General features: G+C 38.9%; 2 protein-coding genes across 8 annotated transcripts; one reads left to right on the forward strand and one right to left on the reverse strand.

Moving 5' to 3' along the window:
- Positions 1-48: 48 nt before the first annotated feature.
- Positions 49-16,842, reverse strand: LOC140777444 (acetyl-CoA carboxylase 1-like). 7 transcript variants are annotated; one of them, XM_073121563.1, is made up of 32 exons: positions 16,623-16,842; positions 15,097-15,472; positions 14,768-14,974; positions 14,534-14,695; positions 14,082-14,174; positions 13,175-13,270; positions 12,722-12,895; positions 12,546-12,639; positions 12,266-12,453; positions 12,128-12,178; positions 11,703-11,742; positions 11,501-11,625; positions 11,310-11,426; positions 11,109-11,183; positions 10,952-11,008; positions 10,737-10,841; positions 10,050-10,136; positions 8,606-8,797; positions 8,329-8,517; positions 6,631-6,741; positions 6,409-6,498; positions 6,147-6,323; positions 5,870-5,947; positions 5,555-5,677; positions 5,175-5,444; positions 4,698-5,047; positions 4,303-4,540; positions 3,844-4,193; positions 3,507-3,720; positions 3,130-3,309; positions 852-3,011; positions 49-470 (listed from the first exon to the last, which is right to left on the reverse strand). In XM_073121563.1, exons 2-32 carry the CDS (start codon positions 15,469-15,471, stop codon positions 414-416), a joined length of 6,825 nt encoding a protein of 2,274 aa, XP_072977664.1. In that variant the 5' UTR covers position 15,472; positions 16,623-16,842; the 3' UTR covers positions 49-413. The 7 variants fall into 7 exon arrangements, with proteins under 7 accessions (XP_072977664.1, XP_072977666.1, XP_072977663.1 ...); XM_073121565.1 differs by having other exon boundaries at positions 15,097-15,475; XM_073121562.1 differs by having other exon boundaries at positions 16,549-16,842.
- A 3,530-nt stretch (positions 16,843-20,372) lies between these two features.
- On the forward strand, positions 20,373-23,092 carry LOC140779551 (inositol-3-phosphate synthase). The gene is made up of 10 exons (XM_073124668.1): positions 20,373-20,646; positions 20,760-20,828; positions 20,912-21,047; positions 21,144-21,391; positions 21,489-21,715; positions 21,797-21,912; positions 22,010-22,186; positions 22,282-22,470; positions 22,569-22,631; positions 22,741-23,092. Exons 1-10 carry the CDS (start codon positions 20,459-20,461, stop codon positions 22,858-22,860), a joined length of 1,533 nt encoding a protein of 510 aa, XP_072980769.1. The 5' UTR covers positions 20,373-20,458; the 3' UTR covers positions 22,861-23,092.
- Positions 23,093-23,356: the final 264 nt, after the last annotated feature.

Here is a 23,356-nt window from a genome sequence, read left to right on the forward strand (position 1 = left end):
TTATTTTTAGTTCTTAGGCAAACTTTCTTCCACTCCGTTTTACAACAATACATTTGGAAAGAAAACAACAGCAACTTTTTCACTGTAATATAATTATTTGTAGTGAGAGCAAGAGCCCCCAAATTTAATGATTGATACAAATAATTTCAAGAGACAATAAATATTACCCAACAGTATGATGTAGAAGATGAACATGTACAATTACAATTTCTAGGAAATTACTCTACACTTGAAGCAGAAGTAATTTCTAAGAAATTACAATAAAAAGTTGAGGCTGCCAAACAAGAACCCTACTCTCCAGTGCCATGCTTGGTGGGTGCTTCATTCGGCTCCAGAGATGACAGTATTCAGTTGTTATCAGAAGCTGCTCCTGATGAAGAATATTGTCCAGCAGGGCACCTGGTCTTCACAAATCAATCAAGTATCTGCTTAAGTTCTTCAACTAATTGTGCTCTTCCACAAGGATCCATCTGTATCAATATCAAAACAAACAAGTTGTCAGCAAGTTTGATGTGCCCTCTTGATCATAGCAATAAATATAGGATTCTAGTTTGTTTCAAAGAGAAAAAGGTACCATAAGGACAATCAGAAAGTAATCAATTGTGAAATCAATTGTAAATAGATACTCGAATAGAAGACAAAATGACTCAAATGAGAAATATCATAAAAACCAAAGCATGTGTAAAACTCATCACAAATAGACAAAACAGAACATTTTGTCAAGTCCATTGAAATCTGCATACATCTGATAGAAGACTCAAGACTTCATGCAAAGTTAAGACCAAGTTCAGAATCATCATGTACCCGAGGATTTAGAAATGCATTAAAAGATGTGGGGGGGGTATGCTTACCTTGCTGAGAAGGAAAGAAAGACCTCGAGGCAAAGCTTGCAAATGTGAACTTGATTCACCAAGATATGAGAGGATCTGGAGTACTTTTTGATCCCTTAAATCATTGAGATGCTTCTCATAGTTATTAGGATCATCTTTCCAAGAAAAGAAAGCATCATCATCATCCCATTTGCGAGTACCCACTAAAGATGGCTCAGAAGCCAGAAACCATCGCTTGATCAACTCTATTGCAGATTTGTGAGACAACTGCTCACCTGCAGCTTCTCTAACGCTCCTCACAAGCAACTCCTCAGATATTCTCCTGTTTAACCTTTTATAGAAGAACAAACGAGAATCTGACCAGTCTACTACTTTTCTAATCACTCCTTTGGCAGCCATTCTTTGGGAAGTATCATGCAACTCAGCAAACCGTATGGCAATCTGAGTGTATATAGGCAACAATTGCTTCTCCCGAGACATTATGCTATTCTGAAGGGACTCTACATCAGCAGAGCTTCCACCTTCCTTGGTTTTCCTTAGCTTCTCTTTCATGACAATCAGTTCTGGATCAAGTCTGCCCATGCATTCAAGAAGCTCCTTTGACCTGAATTTGATCTCAATCAACCCTTCAGGCTCAAGCACATTGCCTTTCGCGGTCCTCTCAGCATACATCTCAATCTGGTCCGGATTGATCTTGCTGTCCACCACAACCCACGCACCTCCGCGTAACTCTCCAGCCATTGGGATGTACACAAAGACAGGTTGCCGATATGTCCTAAGGTTCTCAACGATAGTTGACCCAGCTTGAAGTATCCCTTCAAAGAGGTCTCTCTGCCCGCCTGAAAAACCTCTCCAATTAGCAAGAATGAACAGCGGAATTTCTTCGCGATTAAAGTCTAACAATGCCTGGGATGTCTTTGTGGCAGAATCTGGGAACCACACTTGTCCTGCTTGAGGAACTTCCCTTTCATGGGAATCTAGCTGACCAGGGTCTGCAGGGATGACTTGCTTCATTGTCTGGGTTTCAACAGCTATGATCCCCACAGGGATTCCACCAAGCCTTGCCCTTCCTGTGACCACTGTCCTTGCCCAACCTTCAAATGTTTCTATGAAGCTATCTCTGTCAAAGATACCTCCCAACCATGTCCCTTCTCCGTTATGAATACCACAGATAGCAGCACGGGAATCGCATGAGTTTTCAGGGAAGTATGCCACAGGTCTCTGTGGAGGGTCCACAGGTATTGAGATCGGAAGAGGTCCACCTACACGGGTTGGAACATAGCTAAGCCACTTCAATATAGCTGAAATGCCTTCAAGATCATCCTTCACAGTCAGATGAGCTACCCCATTTGTTGCCATGATTTTTGGGCCACCCAGTTGCATGTGGGAGCTGTACACTTCCCGGCGAAGAAGCTTGTTCAAGGCAGGATACCCAGTTAAAATTATAGGCTGATCAAGGCGCTGAATGCACCTCATGCCAAGGCGAGAAAGATAAGCTCCAATGCCCACGGTTTTTCCTGTCACAAAGGTCAGAGTAGATGTCTCCTTGTAAGCTCTGGAATAAGCACTGGCTATGGCACCACTTCCACTTAGATTCTCAACACCCAATCCCTCCTCTTTCCCTACTACAGCGTCCAGGACCCATCTTGCTTCACCAGATTCTAGTTTCAGCTCATGTGCTATAACAGACGAACTGATTCGAGCGTAATCTTCTGGAGTCAGATAGATATACTGAAAGCCACGTTCAGGACACAAGGAGTCAGACCATCCAACACGAAAGCAAGCTTTTACTTCTTCTGCTAGCCCAATCCTAGCACCAGCATTTGCCGCCAAATAGATAAGAGGAATTTTCCTTTCACAGGCTAGATTGGTGACGGCATCAAAGAATGCGTCTTCTCTTGGACCAAAAGATCCGGATTTGAAGGTCACATCATTTGCTACCACAATTATCTGCCTTCCACTAGGGAATTCTGGTGTAGATATCTCCATGCACCAAGCTACCATGCCGACATCATTGAGACCTGGAGAACGCTCAATGAGAACTAGAGGAGTACCCCATGCTCCAAGTTTATCAGAAAATGCAAGTTCTGCCACTCTCAGAAGATCTTTAGCATCTTCCCTGGTTTTAGAATCACCTGACTTGCAAGATTTCCATGACTGCCGCAGTGCTGTTTCAAATGCCTACAAGAAAAACTCTTATTCTTGACGATACATAAGGCATGTGATTTTTGTGAAAGTATGATACAATAAGCCAATGATTAGATATGTTATAGCACAACCAAAAAGGTACAAAACTTACCAATGGAAAATCATAACAGTAAGTGGTATTGCTCCTCCTAGCTAGTAAACGCTTTAAATCTACGACACCCATCGGCTGATATGGAGCAGTCAATGACACACCATGCAAAGGACCGAGTACTGTGGCGGCAGAATGGTACATCAGTTCCTGAGATTTGTTCTCTTTCACTTCTCGGTAGATCTATGATAGAAAGAACAAAAAAAAAGTTGTAGATTAATACAGAATTAGAAAAATCACATATGTCTGAGACCATACTTGATGAAATCCTTATAAGCTCAGTAACTTGCATCTGAAAAAAAAGATGTTCTACATAGCTATATTACAATTTACAAGTTCTAGCCAGCCAGCTCTACATGAGTTCAAGTAAATACGCTTACATGCACATTGCATGTATGACCGGTGACATTAGTCACTGCAATCCTCCAAGAACCACTAGCTGATCCATCACAATCCAACCAAAGCTTCACTTCCCACTCACAAACAGCCAGACGATGCATCCGTACTCCAACCAGTTCATGAATCTTCAAAGCCATTTCTTTTAATGCCATGCAGACAGTAGGTTCATCTGGACACGTCTCTACATTCATTGTCCTGAATGTGGTAGAAAAGAAAGAAATTTAATACTATATGAGAGAGGACATAAATATAACTCGTAATTTATGTGAGGAAAGGGTAGTAAAGAAAATGGAGAATGATGTGGATATAAATACTTACCTTGAAGGAATAATATCAGAAAACATTTGTTCCTGCAATATGCAAAGAAACATGTGCGAGTGATCTGATCTGACGGTTGCTTTATGAACATGTAGTTCTAATTCTTCTAGTGCTGCCATTAATGATCTTAGTATACTGCTTGATGTAAAAGATAGAGAAGGTTGTGCACGACTTGTTTCCAAGTTAACAACTTCACTTGATGAAAATCCAGTAGGGGTGCTGGGTTGTCTGAGAAGCGTGCGGAGAAACATCCTTTGGATAGGTGCCTTGGGATCACAAACAGTGTACAGGTGCCACTGGCGGTCAAGCGATGATGTATACTGTATGTTCTTATAACCTTTAAGCTTGTCCTATATTCACAATACACAGCAATGAAGGTAATCACAATAGACACGGCTCAAGAGAACTAAATTCTAGAGTTAAATAGATAAACAAAGCTACAGGCCTACAGATACAGACCAATTCAAGAAAGGTAGACAAAGGCGGCTCCAAGTGTCGAATAAGTGGCTCTTCATCATAATGGAGCTTCTCAGCTGACCAGTAAAAGAAGTGACGCATAGGTGCCCGGCCTTCATCTCTCTGTATAATGCAGCTAATAACCCTGACACCTGATTCACAGAGACCAGAGCTTAAAGCATTCTCCTTAAAAATCTTCGCTAGTTTGTTTACTCTTTCCTGGGCCTGATCTTCATCACCGCTGCCCAAAAAAAGAGAGTGTAAATGATAACTAGGAAATTCAAACTGCTTATTTGTTGATCATAATCTTTTTGATTGACATAATAATTCGTCTTGAGAATTCCGCAATAATTGTATTGCAAATTATCATAAACGTAAGGTTAAGCAGCCTAACACACCTATCTTGAAGTGTACTCATTTGATTGTTAATGCCAACCAATGCAACATGCAGCATATTGCCTTGAGTATAGTGCCCAGGTATTTTATCTGATATCATCTTGTAGTTAACTCCAGAGTTTAGAGAATATGTAGCCTCCAGTGCAGCACTTATTGCTGTTGGTAGAAGCTGAAGAGATTTAATGATAACCAAGACCCCCCATCTATTACAATGTTTCTCTACGAATGAATTATTAGGCATTACATCCTTCCCCCTATTTCTTTTCTCAATATGCTCCTCAGAGAACTCCCAGGAAGCAAGGAGACCAGATCTGTGCCATTGCATCCGAACACTGTCCTTGACAAGGTATGGCTGGAAAACTTTTTCAGGTCAAATGTTGCACCAGAATTACACAATATAAATATTTGCTAATGTTCTATCCAAGTAAGAGGGAGAAAAGGAAGAGTGATATGCAACAGCGAGAAAAGCGTACTGATACCTGGTATAGTCTGCGTATGTATGTTTCAACCACTCTCCTCTGGAGGGTAGGATCACCATGATCAAATAGAGCTACAAGGGCATCCTCAACTGCCAATGGAGTGCTAACAATATCCTCCATCCTTTCATTGATGGCATTTTTCCTCCGGGGAGTAGAAACACGCTCCCCTTCTTCAGTGAACATCTCTAGCTCCGATAGGCTTCTAGCAATGCTTGTGCGGAGTTCACTCAGTTTGGTTTGCTCAAGAAGCTGACTTGCTTTAAGTGCCAACTGTGATTGTCACATTTAAGACATGATTCACATAGCGACAATAAAAAAAGACAGCATACATGAACTTCTAAAATTTTCAGTTCAGTTTCAAATAAGAGTCAGGTTATGACCTCAGAATATGTCGTGTGATTAAGAGCAGAAAAGCGAATCAACTGGTCCCTATAGGCAGCAGGGTTGGGGTAAACCAATGCTTCCATAAGTTGTAGTATCAGCTTATTTTTACTTCTCACACCCTTCAAAAATAAAAATAATACTTTCCATTACTAAAGCTTCTATATTCATAATCCAAATAACATTATCCACCTTATTGTGAGTATGATTGATTAAGCATACAAAATGGAGAACTGAGACAATAAGTCATATATCAGTTTACGGATCCATTAAGTAGTCATACATTGTGAGCATGACATCATAAAGAAAATTACCTGATGGGACAGTACTATATCAACAACCTTTCGGAGATCTTTATTATGTTGAAGACGGAGATATTCTATGACATCGGCCTATAAGGAAAAAAGATCATAAGGTCTCATGTAAAGAAGTTACATAGAAGACTACTATTGATGATAATGGCTGCAAAAAGCCCCAAAAACAACTATTGCGTAAAGGAACTATTTGGTAATGTTTGTCTTGGACCTCTTGGTTTAGTAGAATTATTAAAGCAACAAGTCATTGTATAACTGTATCATATATGAGAATGACCTGAATTTTATCATTAAATAGTTCTTCGACTGATAGATACTCCTCAAAAAGAGTGCGGACGATAAAACGAGCATGACTTTCTCTTCCACCCTCATATGACTTCACAAGATTCATAAGGGGTTCCACAAGCCTCTCGAGTGTGGCCCTTTCTTTCCCAGAGCAGGAGGAGAGATGATCCTGCAACATCACTTGTTGAGAGAGTCTCTAATGAAAAATGTGTTGGGGGAAGCCCCCAAGTAAATTGTGTACAAGATTTGCTGACCTCAAGAACTCCCCTAAGTAAATTGGCAGGAAAATCATGTTTCTTCTGGAAGTTTGAAATTGATTCATATTCCTTATACTTAGCATCCAGCTACAATGTATCAAACCACACAAAACTCTCAGTCAGCAGTCAAATTATCCAAAGGGATTAAAAAAGGGTAGCAGAAAGGTGATATGAAAGGAAGAAAAAATAAATTTTCCAAACTGGAAGTTCTACAAGAACCTCATTCCTAAGGTCTTTTGATAGTCGAGTTGCCAAAACAGACATGTTTTCTTGCCACTGGAGGAAAGGAAGCACAGGACTGTCTAAACAGTTCAGCAAATCTTGTACAACCTGACAAAAGGAGATGATTAAAAATAATAAAATTTTTTGTATATAGATTATATAACTATTTAAGTAGACCATGCAGCAATGCTATCACATGATCAGTTAATTCATTTAGTTACTTGATCACCGAGAAGAAAATAGAAAGCAAATGGATTAACTGTTACAACAGGATGAAGATTCCATAGTAGAAAAATAGGCAAACAAACTTGAGAGGTACTCTGTGAAAACGTAATTTTGTACTAAATAGCACGACACACTACACCATAGTGTTCCACTATACTTAGGGCTGTCAAAATAATCAAGCTGGCTTGAGATCGGGTAGATAAGGCACGTATCCGAAATGAGCCAAGCTTGATCAATTGAATCAAGCTCGAATTTAATTTCAAGCCGAGCTTGAGCAAAAGCCTGACCAATAAGGCTTGATTTGTATATAAATATAAATTATAAGTAAATTAATAACTATATATATAAGTAAGATGCAATTTGGTTACATACTTGATTTGATGTAGACCACCGAAGATTCAATACAAGCTTGTTTCAAGTTGGATTCAAGCAAGGATTATCAGGCTAACTTGGTAGGTGGGCATGCTCATCAGCACTTGCCATGCTGATATAATATCGATACATTGTATGAGGGATACATAACAACACCTCTTATCTCATCTCTTTGCAGGCAATCATTGAGAAAGGCTAGAGGATGCTATTAATGGTGGAGAACATCGATGCAAAACAATCATCCCCCTCCCTACTCCCCGTCATGGCTATCGTGCTCATTTCCTCTCGTTGGTGCCCTAAATAAAGGTTGAAGATGACGGGACTAGGCCACTGATGAGAGAGGAAAAGAGCATGATGACGATGACTATGGCTTGAGGAGAGGAGTATCATTGATGGTGGAGGTTCCCTCTCCCTCTCCCTCTTCTTTTTCCTCTCCCTCTCTTGCATGAGCCCAACAGTAGAGCCCATGATCGACAAATGTCGCGGCACGTGTAGTGCCATGCCATGCCATAGGTACAACAATCTCTAGATTCAGAACTAGTTCAAGTTTAAGCTTAATTCAAGCTTGACTGGAAATAGGTCTGAATTTTGTTTATCAAGCAGATCGAAATAGTCTCCAATTGAAATAATTCACAATCGACAAGCATTGCGGCACATGCTAGGCCACAGGCACGACAATTCCTAAATTTAGAACTGGTTCAAGTTTGAGCTCAACTTAGGCCTGATTTTGTTTATCAAGCTGCTTGAATTGAAATTAATCAATCCAAGCTACTTTGGCTTAGGCTTGACAATAATTTCAAGCCAAGCTTGAATAAAGCTCGGCTTGACTATACCCCTAACTATACCAAAACCTAAAGAACAAGGACAAGATAGAAATTTATGCAAAGAGAAACCACTTCCAAAACTAAGATAATGGCATTGAAAAGAAAATATGTAAGACTAACTAAGTAAAAATTATGTAAGATGAATTAAGCAAAAAAAGAAAAAAAAAAAAAGAGAGCACAAATTAGTATACTCCATGTCATAAAAAAACAAATTAAAATGATGGTGAACTATTTCTATTTAGTTTATATAGTTTCATGGTTTCATTGTCCCTACTTCCTTGATGTTATGTTCATAGCCAGAAAGAATCATCTGAGCAGCATTTAAACTTGCAGCACATCTTTGGTGAATTTTGCCAGAAACTGCAGTGGGAGGTCCCAGCTGAGGAAATGCGCCATGAAATGGTTCGGCCCTCCTCACAGAAGATGGATCATCCAGGTCCAACCTAGCTATGAGGTCACCAGCCTGCAATAAGATGCATTTTTGGCCTAATTTGAATGAACATATCCTAGAGTACTCAGAGAATATTATATCAGCAGTAAATAAAAGTTACCTGCACTGACTGGCCTTCAGACATCACGAAATGAATGACCCCAGATGCAGGCAATAAAAGTGGCATGCACATCTTCATCACTTCAACCTCCGCATATGGTGTATCAGTGTCTACATAAGCACCATCAGGAACCAAGAAACGAAGAAGTTTGCATGGTGCCTCAGCCAACAACCTAGATGGATCATGATCATTCTGCAAGGTGCATATCATTCTCAATATTGAATTAAAAAAATAAATAACTATTGAAGAACAATATAGACTTCATCGTAAATAACTGAAAATCAGATGCACACCTGTATTTCCAGAATAAGTGATGCAAATCCAAAAGGGACAAATAGTCAAGTAACAAAAGATGAAAGAAAGTAGAACCAACTTTCAGAAAACAATATGCTTCTCATCGTCATAATTCTTGCAACCAAGTCTGTAATAAACCTCTTATCACTACTCGTACAGCTTAACAATCCTACAAATGCATAGAAGTACTCTAGCCAACAAAACTACCTCAGGATGCTACCCTAGTTCCCTTCTGTTAATCATTTAGTTCGTGCACTAAATCAAATTGAAATTCCAAAGCTAATGCCTTACATTGTCTGAGTATGCATGTCAACCAGAAGTCCACTTCATGTATAGGCAGTCTTCTTAAGTTTTGGGGTAATATTCAACAAGAAGCAGCTCGGTATTACATTTTTACCCATTTCCTTTCCCAATATTTTGGGCCAAAATGAGGTTGATGCCTCCTCTACATAGAGCATGAAAAGCTCTTGTACAACTGGCCCACTGGATCACCATAAGTCCACAACTCAAATTCACCTGTCACAACAACCACCTCCGTAAGCTGGAAATATGGCTCTACAGTCACTCTGAATGATTTTGGATCCAATCCCCAACATCCTCGGATTAGGTGCATTGCAACTTGTTAGCAGAAAGTTGTAAATTAAAAAGTTTCTGATGCCATGAAAGTAGGATATAAAAAACCTAGGAACAAGTAATAACATAAGCAGTCTATCCTACCTTTGAACATAATCCTCACAGGCAAAAGCAGAGCGTTAAGATTTATAGGATTAAATTTATGATTTCAAAAATAAATAAACACCACTGTTCAAAAAATAAATAAATGCCACTATCATATATCTTCAATTCAAGTAGAACCATATGTGCACAAAGGTGTTCTATTACAGTCTGCAGTCCAGAACTTGTTCCCTCTCTAGATGTGTAGTATACAATATGGAGGCATTTAATAACCTTTATTCTAAGAAACAGTACATAGTACTCTTCCTATCATGCTTTATTTAATGTGTTCCAGTACCATTATTCTATACTAAATTCAGATTCCCTATTGCAAATATTTTCCCTTTATAGAGCATGGTACAAGAGGATTTGTACGTCTTTCTGAAATAATATGGATAAAATCATAAAATAGTAAAAGTAGGATAACTTTCTTCACCTGTAGCAAGCATGTTCTTCCATTAATAAGAAGGCGAGTACCCGCAGCCTCTTCTTCAGCATATAATACATGGCTGCTTCCATTCAGCTGCAGAATGTTACCGTCAGGGATTAAATAATGCTACACACAGTAACAAGTAATTTTGCAAATTAGTTGAACGAGAGAGCATCAAAGAACAAGATAACAAAACCATTTCAGAGGAACGATACATAGCCAAAGGTTTTCTATATACATCTCTTTATGTGATTTAGTTGTTATGTATTCTTCGAGTTGAAAAGGATGGACTATTTAGAAAATTGATGCATGTCCCATCATTTTCGTGTCATGTGCTCAATTTAAGTCCCGGGATTCAATTTAGTGTCCCTGGATTTAAATTGATGCATGTCTAGATGAACCATGTGAGACCCTGGAATCTTTCAAGACTAAGGAGTCTCAAACAGTCCTTTCGTGGAAAAACAAAGTAGGTGATAGTTTAACAGTTTCACTGTCATTCTTTACTGAGGTAGAATGGATTGTTAAAGAAGTCAAAAACGAGACCATCATGGTACATAATAGAAAAATAGAAGCCATAATAATACATTAATAGAGCAAAATAGAAGCTTTGATACTGCCATCTTGTGGTGTTAAGAAGCAACTGCAAGAGCAACATAATGATAGTAAGGGAATAGAAAGTATGGAAGTGCTTACCTGCATCAGAAGACCACCATCACGCAATGTATGGATCTCTGCTTCAATCTCTGATCCATTCATCCGTAATTTGTAGGTACGAGGTCCACCCCTTACCAACTCAACCTATGAAGAGCCACAACACAGTCAACAATGAAGAAAAAGTATAACTTCCGGTTGATTAGGATTTAAGATATTGTTGAGACATTCAGGGTGAAAAGGTCTTGGAATATTACCGTGTACTTACTACCTTCAATATTTAATGTAACGAATGCATTGACAAGCGATATGTGCTGCAAGAGTATATTCCAAATTACTATACTATGCTAATTAACAAAAGGACAAAACATCTAAATGTCAAATTCAGTAGAAGCCTCTGTTATATTACATTACCCTGGGTGGTATTTGACCTTTTCCAAGATAACCAACATAGTCTGAAACAATAGCTGCACTGCTAGTTGATGCTTTCTGGCAGTATTTATAGCAAGAAATATTAAATTAGATAGTATACAAGATTAAAAATGTCTTGAAGAAGAAATGGAGCACCCAACCAATTCAAAATTGGACTGCCACAACTAAATCACTAGGACTTACATAAAGAGCCCCTCCAACAACTGAAAGGTACCAAGGAGGCCTCTCAACTCTAACACGCATAGCTATTCTGCTGTCTAGCCAACCAGTGTGGATCTTATTGTCCCTGTATTCTGAAGCCTGAAAAGGCAGCAATGAGATTGCAAGTGAAATATGAATAAGAGAATATGAAAGAGAGTAAGAAGATATCATACATTCATGAGATCAATGCTGTAATCAACGTTAGTGTGAATTTCTCCTCGAATTTGGATCTCTTTTAGCCCAAGAACCATATTTGCTATTGCTAAGGTCCGAGATTCCCCAAATGCAAAAACATGACCTAAGAATAGAGCAAGAGGGTAAAAAGGTGAAACTAGTGAAGATTAAGAAAATCTCGCACCTATCAGCCAAACATACCAAATTGGGAATCAGAGAACTCGTGAATCCCTCCTCCGGACTGTAAACAACATAGGAATTATTTTTGCAAGTCAATCCCTCAGCAAGTAAAATGTATAGTCAAAATAATAGAAAACAAATCCTTCAAATTTAAAAAGTTAGAATGTTCTAAATTTCTGTATACTTGACCTCATGCAAATGTGGTCCCATGGCCCATTAGTAAATAGACTAGTCATCTCAATAGGACCTTATTTCTTTTGCCTCTATTTTCTTTATGCCTAATTGAGTAGCTGGTAGATAAGTAACCTACATAGGACAGGTCCAAGCGCATTACGGCCTTTAATTGCAAGGAGGGGGGACATTTTTTTTTGCCATTTAGTGAACAAGATAACAGAGGTTATTACAACAATGCATCCAACCTTCCTAGCATTCTTCAAGGAATGTACCTTAACAGAGAAGTAAGCCCATACATTTGGCTTGCTTTTGAAACTAAGCTCCTGCAAAAGGGCGATTAAACAAAATCAAGTTCATCATAAACCAAAATCTAATCATGCAAGCATGTTATCATATTTGAAGAGTATTACCTGCACTTTCCCACTAGTAGGCTTGAAACCATCATCTGGATCTTCACAGGTTACTCGCACAGCCACACAATGACCTTTTGGCATTATGGACACTGCTTTATCAAAATTAAATGGAGTGGCAAGAACTGATGTCTTTTTCCAACCATCATACCCTCCACCATGTTCCACTCCAAAGAAGCGTCTGATCTCTATACAAGACAATCATAATTAAGGCTAGAAGAACATAAACAGAGATAGATATGTCTAATGAAAAAGATGTCAGTCTTCAGAAGCCTCATACCAGGAATTTGCCAAAGGGGTATTCCCATTCCTACTGCAACTTGAGCTGCCGGCAAATTTATTTCAGCTATCCACTCAGTTACAGGGTGTTCCACCTGAAAAGGATCGCTGTCAAGTTCAAGAAAGAGTACACCTATGACAAATGCAATTTCTGCTTACACCAGGCAAAATCCAGACCTGTAATCGTGGGTTGAGTTCTAGGAAATAGTATTCACCAGTTTCCATGCTGTAAAGATACTCAACGGTAGCAGCACCAACGTACCCCACACACTTAGCAAGTCTTCTTGCTGCCTGCTCCAGCTCTTTTACTGTCTGGGGAGAAGCAACTGTGATTGGTCCCTCCTCGATAATCTGTTTTGTATCAGGTAATCTATCAGAAATATTCTCAGACATTTCCTCCACCAGCAAGTGCAAGTGAATTTTGCCCGGGTAAAATATGATCCTTCTTCCAAGACAAATACGTATACGAAAGACAAGGACTACATAGAACACAAATAGTGACATGATCTATAAGAAGATGAACACGTGACTAACAATGTCTGTTGAAAAAAAAAACAATCATGACAGAAAATATGGTTAAGGATTCAGAGGATAAGGAAAATCACTGAATGATTAATCAAGAAAATTTGCCTTCTGATGTCGCCGTTGAATGCTACAATCTCGACTGTGCAACGCAGCGATGTTGCCATATTGGTCACACAGCAACTGAACTTCTAGATGTCGACTCTAGAAAAGGACACCAAAAAACAAGTAGTATGTTTGATTAGAAATGAGATAAAGAAATAACTATAGCAATATTCTCTTCTTCCAAAGAAACCATAATAGGATTCTTATTATATGACATAAAAAAAGAGGTATTATTGCATTTTGGTGACATCATGTTAAGTTATTCCCACCAAGGAATATTATACCAAAATAACCAAATAACAGAAATTACCACAGTACTTGACAATACAACTGAAAACAGTAGTTCATAATGAAATACATAAGCATATATATACACAACACGCATATGCAACAGGGGACAGATTTAATATTTCAATGAAACTTAGTTGTTCCTAGTACACAAACAGTGAGACAACATCAAATTCACCTATTTTTTCTGTTATCATATTTTTCAATCTTCTCATACACCAGTAAGCAAATCTAAGCATCATTGATAGGTCTGAACAGTAAATCACCAAAAGGCTTATAATGTTTGAACTAGAATCATTTGATACATGATCGATAAAGAGAACTTCAAGTTTTGCTCGTGATTACTTAAGTGGCTCCGGAAAACAGCAGGGACATATCCTCAATAGTCAATTCAATTTGTCATGTCATTATCTCTAGAAGTAACAAAGTCATCGACATGTCAAAAGAATACCATGACCAAGATGTCCTCAACACTCAGTCCATATTGAAAAGGTACAAGCATCCCAATTTTTCATTAGATACAAGAGAATGGCATGTTTGAGGAGCATCAACAGAAAGGGATAGGAAAAGCATGGGAATAGTAACAGAAGTTCATAACTTTAGTATGTTGAGAAAATCTGACCTGAGCAGCAACCTTCATAATAAATATTGGTGAGCCCGGAACTTCACCTTGCACTTGTTTGAACAATGCTCTTACTTCTTCATCATTATGTACCTAAAAAATAACTCATGTTTTATTTTCTCATGCTGACAGAAGAAAATAAATTTGTTAGTTATATCCTAAAGATAGGTTTAAAAGGAATGAAAAAAGTAAGAACAAAGAAATGGTGAAGATCGTATCCTCAAAACTTTCTCTATCACCTTGCTAGACTGTGGCTTCTTTTGCAGGTTATATAATGATGAAAAATATTTTGCTTCCATCAGTTTAATCAATTTCAGAATGAGAATATATTGTACAGTCTTCATGCAAAGATCATTGGAGGCAGTACCTAACAATCCCTTTTACTAGAGCAACTTTATGTTAATAGAAGAATGGTTAATCCCAACTATGTTGCAATTGAGTGAGAATCTGACCTTCCTTATCCCTTTGCCACCACCACCCCAAGAGGCCTTGATCATGGCAGGATAACCAACTACCTGACAACTAGCTGTTGCTTCCTCAGTGGTATAAACACAAGCTTCCCTGTAGATTTCATCAGGAATAGCATCCAAACAACTTTCAGGTGGTATTTTCACCTGTAAAATCATTTTAATTAAACAGATAAGAAAAGAAAAGAATAACAAAGTACAATAGAAAAGAATACTAACTCTTGACCCACTCCATGGAAGCGTTGGGACACCTGCTGCTTGAGCAATCAGAGATGAACCAATTTTATCACCTAGTGCTGCCATAGAGGCAGCTGGAGGCCCAAGAAAGATAATGCCTTTTGCATTCAGTGCATCTGGAAGTTCAGGATTCTCAGATGCATGACCCCAACCAGGCCAAACAGCAGAAACATGGGTTATCTCTGCTACCTGTCATGTACGCAATTGCTATTATCAATTTTTGCGAGTAAAAGAAAGAAGTGCACCATTTAAGTATGCAAAAAGTGATCAATCCTGAATGCGAAGAATAAAACAGGTCAACAGATGCAGACCTCTATGATGAGTTGCACGTTAGCATAGTTATTATTGTTTGTTCCACCAGGAACTTCCACAAACTGATCAGCAATTCTGATGTGTTCTGCATTTATTCTCAAGTCTTCTGGAGTTGCCATAGCTACCAACAGAATTGCCTTCTCTGAACCAAAGGCTTCATAAGCCCATGTCCGGATGCTACGCATAAATTTAACAGCTGCCATTCCATTATTCGCAATTAATATACTGTGGATGGGAGATTTCCCAGCAAGTGCAAAACAGAACTCATCGACTTTTGACAGTGTAGCTGCATGTCTGACATGAACCATTCCATTTGCTACCCCATTCATGCGCCAATTTTCTGGCATAACTCGTATTCTTTGTTCTTCAGGCATGCTGCTAAACAAAATGAAATCAAGAAAAAGTTCAAAGCTTTTTATAATTTATCGTGTGTAAAGCATGTTATGATCTTCTTCTAATCCTAGTTGGCATGAAAATGTGATATGTCTAGTAGCTTCCGTAGTTTAATAAACTATACTTAATTATCTGTTATGTGAAATCAGACTCAGATAGTACGGGAAACCAAAAATACATTTGCCAAGAGCTAAGGGTCAATATTTGCGAACTTGACCCATCATAGAAAATAATACGTCTCATAAGAGTAATACTTAAACAAAATCCAAGCAATGCACCAAGAAAGAGTGATAAATCACACGAAAAGTTTGGGGACCGGAAAGATCTAGAGAGAATCAGTCATAAAATATTATGACTTCAGTTGATATAGAGCATTGCCCCAAAATAGAGTTGAATGGAATCAATTAAAATATAGGTCTTGTTGTACAAAGATTGGATTAAAGTCCATGAAATTTTGCAGGAACCATCAGCTGAAAATTGCACAGATAAATTTAGGAAAGACTCTTCGCTATCCTAACTTCGACTTAGTTTTATAACTTCTATTTCTGTTGTCCAAATAAAATCTCCAGCATGAAATACGCACTACAAAGTTTGCAGGGAAGGAGTGCACCATCGGAAACTAAAAGATTATGAAAATGTTAAGCATGCAATCTGCAAGTGTGTCACAAGCAATAAATTTCAATCATTATAATTAATTAGTTCAAATTTCAGAAGTTTCGTTCCAATTCTGATAACAATTACTTGATGCCAATTGAATTAGATCCTGCATCATAAGTGAAAAATCTGGAAAGAAAAAAACATTGTCATCAAATAAACAAAAAGTAATTGCCCAGGATACCATCAACGTCCTATCATGTGAAACCTAGAGAGTCTACAGTTCATAATTCAGAACGACAATTACAGTTAAGACTGATAACAGTTGCACCACAGCTCACTAATAAAGAAACTCAAGACACGAACAACTCCAAAAATAACAAAGACAGCAACACCAGGAACACACTAGAAAGAAATGAAGATTGAATCTTGAGTCGACATACAGAATGTTTGGGACGAGTTACGTTAAAAGAGAAATCGGCGAGTCCAAGAACACCACAGATATAAAGAACTCAGATCACGATTCCTTCAAATCCACCTTGTTTTTGATGGCTGCGCAAAACTCGTTTGTTGAAACGACAGAACCAAAACAATCACTACGCCTTCAAATCCGCCAAATGTGAGATCACTGAAAAGTGGAAACCCGTTTGACGAAATGGCTAAACCAACTAAAACTCTACGAGATCAATGGAAAAGGAAGGCACTGGTAGAGTGGCACGTCCGAGTAGCGAAGAGGAGGAAGGAGAAGAGTTAAAAGAGAAAATCCAAATGGCTTTCAATAGCGAGGCATGCCCCCCTCACTGCATTTGAAGGCAATTTGGTCATATTTGCAGTTAATACCCTGGATCTTCATATATTTTCAGTTTACTCCCTACCTTTTTTATAATACACAAGTAATACTAATACCCTGCATTTTATTAGATACCACGTCGTCCTTAAGTACACAGAAACCATTACCAAAATATCCTTACCTAACCTAAAGTCTCATTAATTAATAAAAAAGACCAAATAAATTGAACCTAATAGTAGGAAATTGACACTCTAATCATATCCAATCAATTCAATTTTAAAGGACTAAAATATAATTCTCAATTTTTTTGAAACGGGATGCAGTGCTCCTAATAAACAACAGAGAAGAAGATGTCTAAGGGAAGGTTAAGAGGGTTTGGCTAAAGGAAGAATAAGAAGAGGATAATAACATTTTAGACATTCCAGTAACAAATGAAACCCTATCAAAGAGTGGCTCTACAAATATTTAGTAAAACATAAGGTGTAATTTACCAATATTAAATACACATAGATGAAAAATAGGGGGGGTGTTAAGTGCAAATTTCCTAACCTCCGCTAGCGTGCAATTATAAGACAAAAAAAATCCACGTTCGGCATTTGGAACGTCTCCTACCATAGAATTTGACTGTTGGTTAGTTAGTAGTTGGCGTAGATGACCAACTTTTTATTTTATTTTATTTTATTTTATTTATGTTGATTCATAATGGAAATCAAGATACTTGGATTCCAGCTTTCTTTTTCTTTTCTTTTTAAATAATAAGTATCACAGAGGGATTCCAGCTTTTATTAGTTCATTTGAATATGCAAGATATTATTTTCCCAGGCTAATTATATTAAAATATTCATTTAGATTCAGTATGAGTGAGTGCGGGACCCAATATGTCCACGTGGACATATATAATTTATGACTAACTTGGTTCCCCGATCAACCACCACAAGCTACCTGAAAGGGATTGGACTCCAGTTTAGGTTGGTTTGGTTATTCGATAATTTTGATTAATGAATAAATTTCTTTTACACCTTTTTTTGGTTATTCATGTAGAATTTTTAAACTAAAAAAAACATATTCGCAAATACTTAAGTTTATGAGTGTAATTGATATATCTGGAGAGAGAGAGAGAGAAAGAGAGAGATGGTCAACTAAAAAGCTCAAGCATAGTTCTTATCGTATTAAAGCTTGCACATCTTTGTTATGGACACAGGTGCATTAGTAGATTAAATGAAGTTGTTAACCTAATTTATTTTGGCTCTGGAAAGAAGACGTCTGCATGATGATGATGATAAATCTCCAACAAGGAAACAATGTGTAGTTGTAAAAAGAATGGATGGATGGAGAATACTAACAATAATAATGAGATGAGTTATGAGAGTAATTAATTGAATCGAAGGCAACGACATCAGCCTTAATTGGCAGCAAGAAATTTGATCTATCCACAGAATCTAAATTTAAAAGAGTAGTTAGCTTCCACTAACAACCATTAAGTTTGATGACAGTGATAGAGAACGGTGTCTACCACATTCTCAGATCTCAATAGTCAACGCCAAGAAGGTCAGAAGACCAATATCAAAGATTTGTTTAGTTAATTCTACCATGACCATCCATGAAGCTTGTTGGATTGGAGTTTAGATACAGCCCAGCTCAGCCCAATCCAACCCTACTCATTTGCCATGCATCTGGGCTGTTGGATGTAAACCAAAAGGCCTTCCGATTCTTTGTGGCTATAACTCTTACCATCCTGCAAACAAGATTGTCTCTCTAGTAAAATTAATAGGTACCTTCTCCATAACTAAGGTCATAAATTCGATTCTAACCTCAAATAATATTACGAAGAAATTGTTTAGTGGTTAGTTTAGAAAAGTAATTCGGTAGTACGACGATTTAGAGCAGATCTTAGTGGTATTTTGTTTAAAGCAATCGTTTGGTGACGCATATAGTTTAAAGCCTAGACTAGATAGTTAAAAATTTAGTAATACCTAAGTGTCTTTATATTTAGAGAGTGTTAGTCATTTGATTAACTTATATGTAAATTTTGGGCTCATGAATGATTAAAAAAAAAAAAACCAAGAATGTCTCTTTGTGTATTAAATATTAAAGATAAAAACAAACATAACACAGTTCCAGGTTCACGTGTTCAAAATAGTCATTAGAAAGGATGACATTATTGTACCCTTTGCTATCTCTCCCTGACAAGCTGAAGTATCTAAAGATGACAAGGTAAAAACGACCTGCCATGGGAAAAGGGGAAAAAAAAAGGTAAAAGGGTAAAAGGAGAGAGGGAAAGGGGAAGAAAGTGTGACTCCCCCCCAGTCCCCACTTCCACTTCGTTTCCACTTCCACTCTTTTTTCCTGACACTAGGAGGGGTGTGGTGTGACTGAGGGGGCAGGCACTGTTCATTGTTGATAGCTGATTGGTACATGTGGATGGGACCACCTAGTCCTGAGCTCTTGTGAGCCACACCCTTTCCTTGCGGTCGCACCTGACCACAAACTGACTTGTGTGGCTACGGTGAGACCCTCGGCCAATTAAGCAGGTCACATTTATGTCTTGGTGTGTACATGACGAAGACACGAGTGGGAGAGTCTTACTATTAATTCATAGAGGTGGGACTCATGATAGAAACATAGAGAGAGAGAGAGAGAGAGAGATCTAGAAGAAAGTGAGAGATTCTCTACTACTTTCGTTTTAGTTATCATCAGATATTTTACTTCTTAATCTAGGATACGATGAGAGATTTCATATTAATATTTTGATGGTTTTTTCTCCCAAAATATTTAATTGTATTATCACTAATTTTGATTTAATCAATCATAATTAAAATAAAACCATAGTAAGAGAGATTATAATTAGGCTGGTCTATTTCTTTCGGAGAGTATTAGAGAAATATTATTTTTTTTAATCTAGCCTGTTAATTATCTTACATGCTTATAATCTATAAAAGAAATTAAAATTGATCTCAAATCTTAATTTTTGAAATTAAGAACGTATCCGGTCAAAAACCAGGTAAAGCTCACTCACAAGTCACAAATAACACTTCTCTAAGTGGGCGGGACCCATGCGGTGCCAAGTGGGTGCCCCAACTGTTCGTCTCGCTTCATGTCCACCACGTGTTTACTCGTAAACCCATCTGCCAAGTGGCACCTCCTCCCTCGCATGCGTACGTAACGCCTCAGTGACGCCGTTACTCCCCTTCCAGGACCTTCCGCCTCACACCAGAATCTTCCACGTGGCGGACTCGAGAGCGCCCACGCCCGTAGTTTTTTTTAAAAAACGCTGTGGGATGAGGCGTCCTCCTGCATGTGGCTCCTGCATGGAGATTGGAGAAGCTCCTATCGGACCCCCGACTCGTATCCACCGTCCACAGAGCGTCCGCATAGATCCTCCTACAGGGAGGAATCGCACGGTGGAGTCGTCTACGGTGCTTCTAGGGGCTCCGACCAGTAGGAGCATGCCACGTGTGGGACGGCCTCTTTATAAATAGGTGCCTGGTACTAGCAATCTTTACTGAGTAAAGAGCGAAAGAGGGGCGAGAGAGAGAGAGAGAGAGAGAGAGAAGAGGGAGGAGTAAATTGAGGAAGAAGAAAGGATGTTTATCGAGAAGTTTAAGGTAGAGAGCCCCAACGTTAGATACGGTGAGGAAGAGATCGAAGCGGTGTACAACTACGAGACTACCGAGTTGGTACACGAAAGCCGCGATGGATCGTATCAGTGGATCGTCAAGCCCAAGACCGTCCGATACGACTTCAAGACCGATACCCGTGTACCCAAGCTCGGGTACACCTCATATCACACTCTTGACTCTCTTCATTAATAAATAAATAAATAAATAAATAAATAAACATTTCTATTTTATTTTATTTTGTAATGATTTATGTTTATATCCACAGTGTGATGCTTGTGGGTTGGGGTGGGAATAATGGATCTACTCTAACAGCGGGGGTCATTGCTAATAGAGAGTAAGTGGTTCCTTAATTCTTTTTTTTTTCTTTTGATTTTATTTGTTGAGTATTTGTTGTTTTTGTGTTAAAATGGTAAATAGGGGGATCTCATGGGTTACTAAGGACAAGGTGCAGCGGGCGAACTATTTTGGATCACTCACCCAAGCTTCCAGTATCAGGGTTGGAAGCTTTAATGGGGAAGAAATATACGCCCCTTTCAAGAGCCTCCTTCCCATGGTAAGTTTTCCCCCTCTTATCTAAAAAAGCATTAAAGGAAAAAACAAATGAAAGAAAGAAGCAGTGGAAGAACGTGAATCGATGTACGAATTGCAGGTTAACCCAGACGATATCATCTTTGGGGGATGGGATATTAGTAACATGAACCTGGCGGACTCCATGGCAAGGGCCAAAGTCCTGGATATCGACCTCCAGAAGCAGCTCAGGCCCTACATGGAGCCCATGGTCCCTCTTCCCGGAATCTACGACCCGGATTTCATCGCCGCCAACCAGGGCTCACGTGCCAACCACGTCATCGGCGGCTCCAAGAAGGACCAAGTCCAACAGATCATCAAAGACATCAGGTGATATATATTTTAGACATAAATTAATTTTCTTTTCTAGCTAGTTGTATGTATATGATATATATGAAATGTGTTTTAAAATCTCTCTTGGTGATAGGGAGTTCAAGGAGAAGAACAAGGTGGATAAGGTGGTGGTGTTGTGGACCGCGAACACCGAGAGGTACAGCAATGTTGTCGTCGGGCTCAATGACACAATGGAGAACCTCATGGCCTCGTTAGATAAGAATGAGGCCGAGATTTCTCCGTCGACGCTGTATGCGCTGGCTTGTGTCCTCGAGAACGTTCCGTTCGTCAACGGAAGCCCGCAGAATACGTTCGTGCCCGGTAAGATTTGCGGGATTAACGCCTTTTTGGTTTTTGCGGATGGTCATGAGTTGATTGTGTTTAATCTTGACGAGGTTGCAGGGCTGATTGATCTTGCTATCAAGAGGAACAGTCTTATTGGAGGAGATGACTTCAAGAGCGGGCAGACTAAGATGAAGTCAGTGCTGGTGGATTTTCTTGTTGGAGCTGGAATTAAGGTCTCTAAATTTGATTTCTTGATCGAATGCAAACTGTTTGTGAGATTCTTTTGCGCGAATTGAATTGAACCTGAATTGAATTGATTCATCTTTCCAGCCGACGTCGATTGTTAGCTACAACCATTTGGGGAACAATGACGGCATGAACCTCTCTGCGCCGCAAACTTTCCGGTCGAAGGAGATCTCCAAGAGCAATGTGGTGGATGACATGGTCTCCAGCAATGGCATCCTCTATGAGCCAGGGGAGCACCCCGACCATGTTATTGTCATCAAGGTTTGGCACTAGCCCAATTTGTTCACACATTGTATTTGTATCAGCATGTTGCTCATTAATAGTTGTACTAATTCTGCTTAATTGCTTTCGCACAGTACGTGCCGTATGTCGGAGACAGCAAGAGAGCCATGGATGAGTACACATCTGAGATCTTCATGGGAGGAAGGAGCACCATTGTTCTTCACAACACTTGTGAGGATTCCCTTCTTGCAGCACCTATCATACTAGACTTGGTGCTGCTGGCTGAGCTCAGTTCCAGGATTCAGCTGAAAGCTGAAGGGGAGGTACAAATGGATGGGTTTACAGTTTTGTTCTTGCTTGTTATTATCTGAGGACTGGCACATATTGGTGGTACTGATGCTCTTCTCTTGTGTGGTTGTAGGAGAAGTTCCATTCCTTCCATCCAGTGGCTACTATCTTGAGTTACCTCACCAAGGCTCCTCTTGTAAGTTTGTGAATGTTTAGGTGCTCATTTTAGGATTTTAGTTGCTGGCTTGCATGATATATTGTTGATAAATAGATTAATTGATATACTGTGTGGCTGGTTGAAACAGGTACCTCCAGGAACACCTGTGGTGAATGCACTATCCAAGCAGAGGGCAATGCTGGAGAACATCCTGAGGGCTTGCATTGGCCTGGCTCCTGAGAATAACATGATCCTTGAGTACAAATGAGCTCACTAGAGAGGGTGGGGAAAGGAGTAAATACTCTTTTCCTTCTGTATGACTTGTTTTTTTAATTTTATTTTATTTTTAATTTCTTCCTCTTCTCCTTCTTCTTCTTCTATTGGCATGTATAATTTAGTAGCTGAAGACTTAGTAGAGCAGGCAAATCCCATCGTGTTATCTTGCAGAGATGTAAAAGAATTTGGGGGGCCTTTAGTATATAAATAAATGCTTTTCTTCATTTTTTTATGTGTATGTTGAATCCTCTTAATTAGCAGTACTTCTACTAGAAGAATAAGTTCAAATAATACAAGAAGAAAAGAGTAAAGAGTATTGTGACATGTATAATCTCATCTAGCTACTAGAATTCAATCAATTACCACTAGTTTCCTAACCAATCCTGGAAAGAGGATTGCGTCGCTTCTAACCATAAGGAAAAGCCCAAGCCCAGTGAAACGAAAGGCCTTCATAGGCCTCTTTAGCCCACACTAATTACGCGCGAGAA

The sequence above is a fragment of the Typha angustifolia genome, chromosome 15 (genome assembly GCF_048772165.1).
Source record: "Typha angustifolia cultivar Huaian chromosome 15, ASM4877216v1, whole genome shotgun sequence".
NCBI classification, from domain to species: domain Eukaryota; kingdom Viridiplantae; phylum Streptophyta; class Magnoliopsida; order Poales; family Typhaceae; genus Typha; species Typha angustifolia.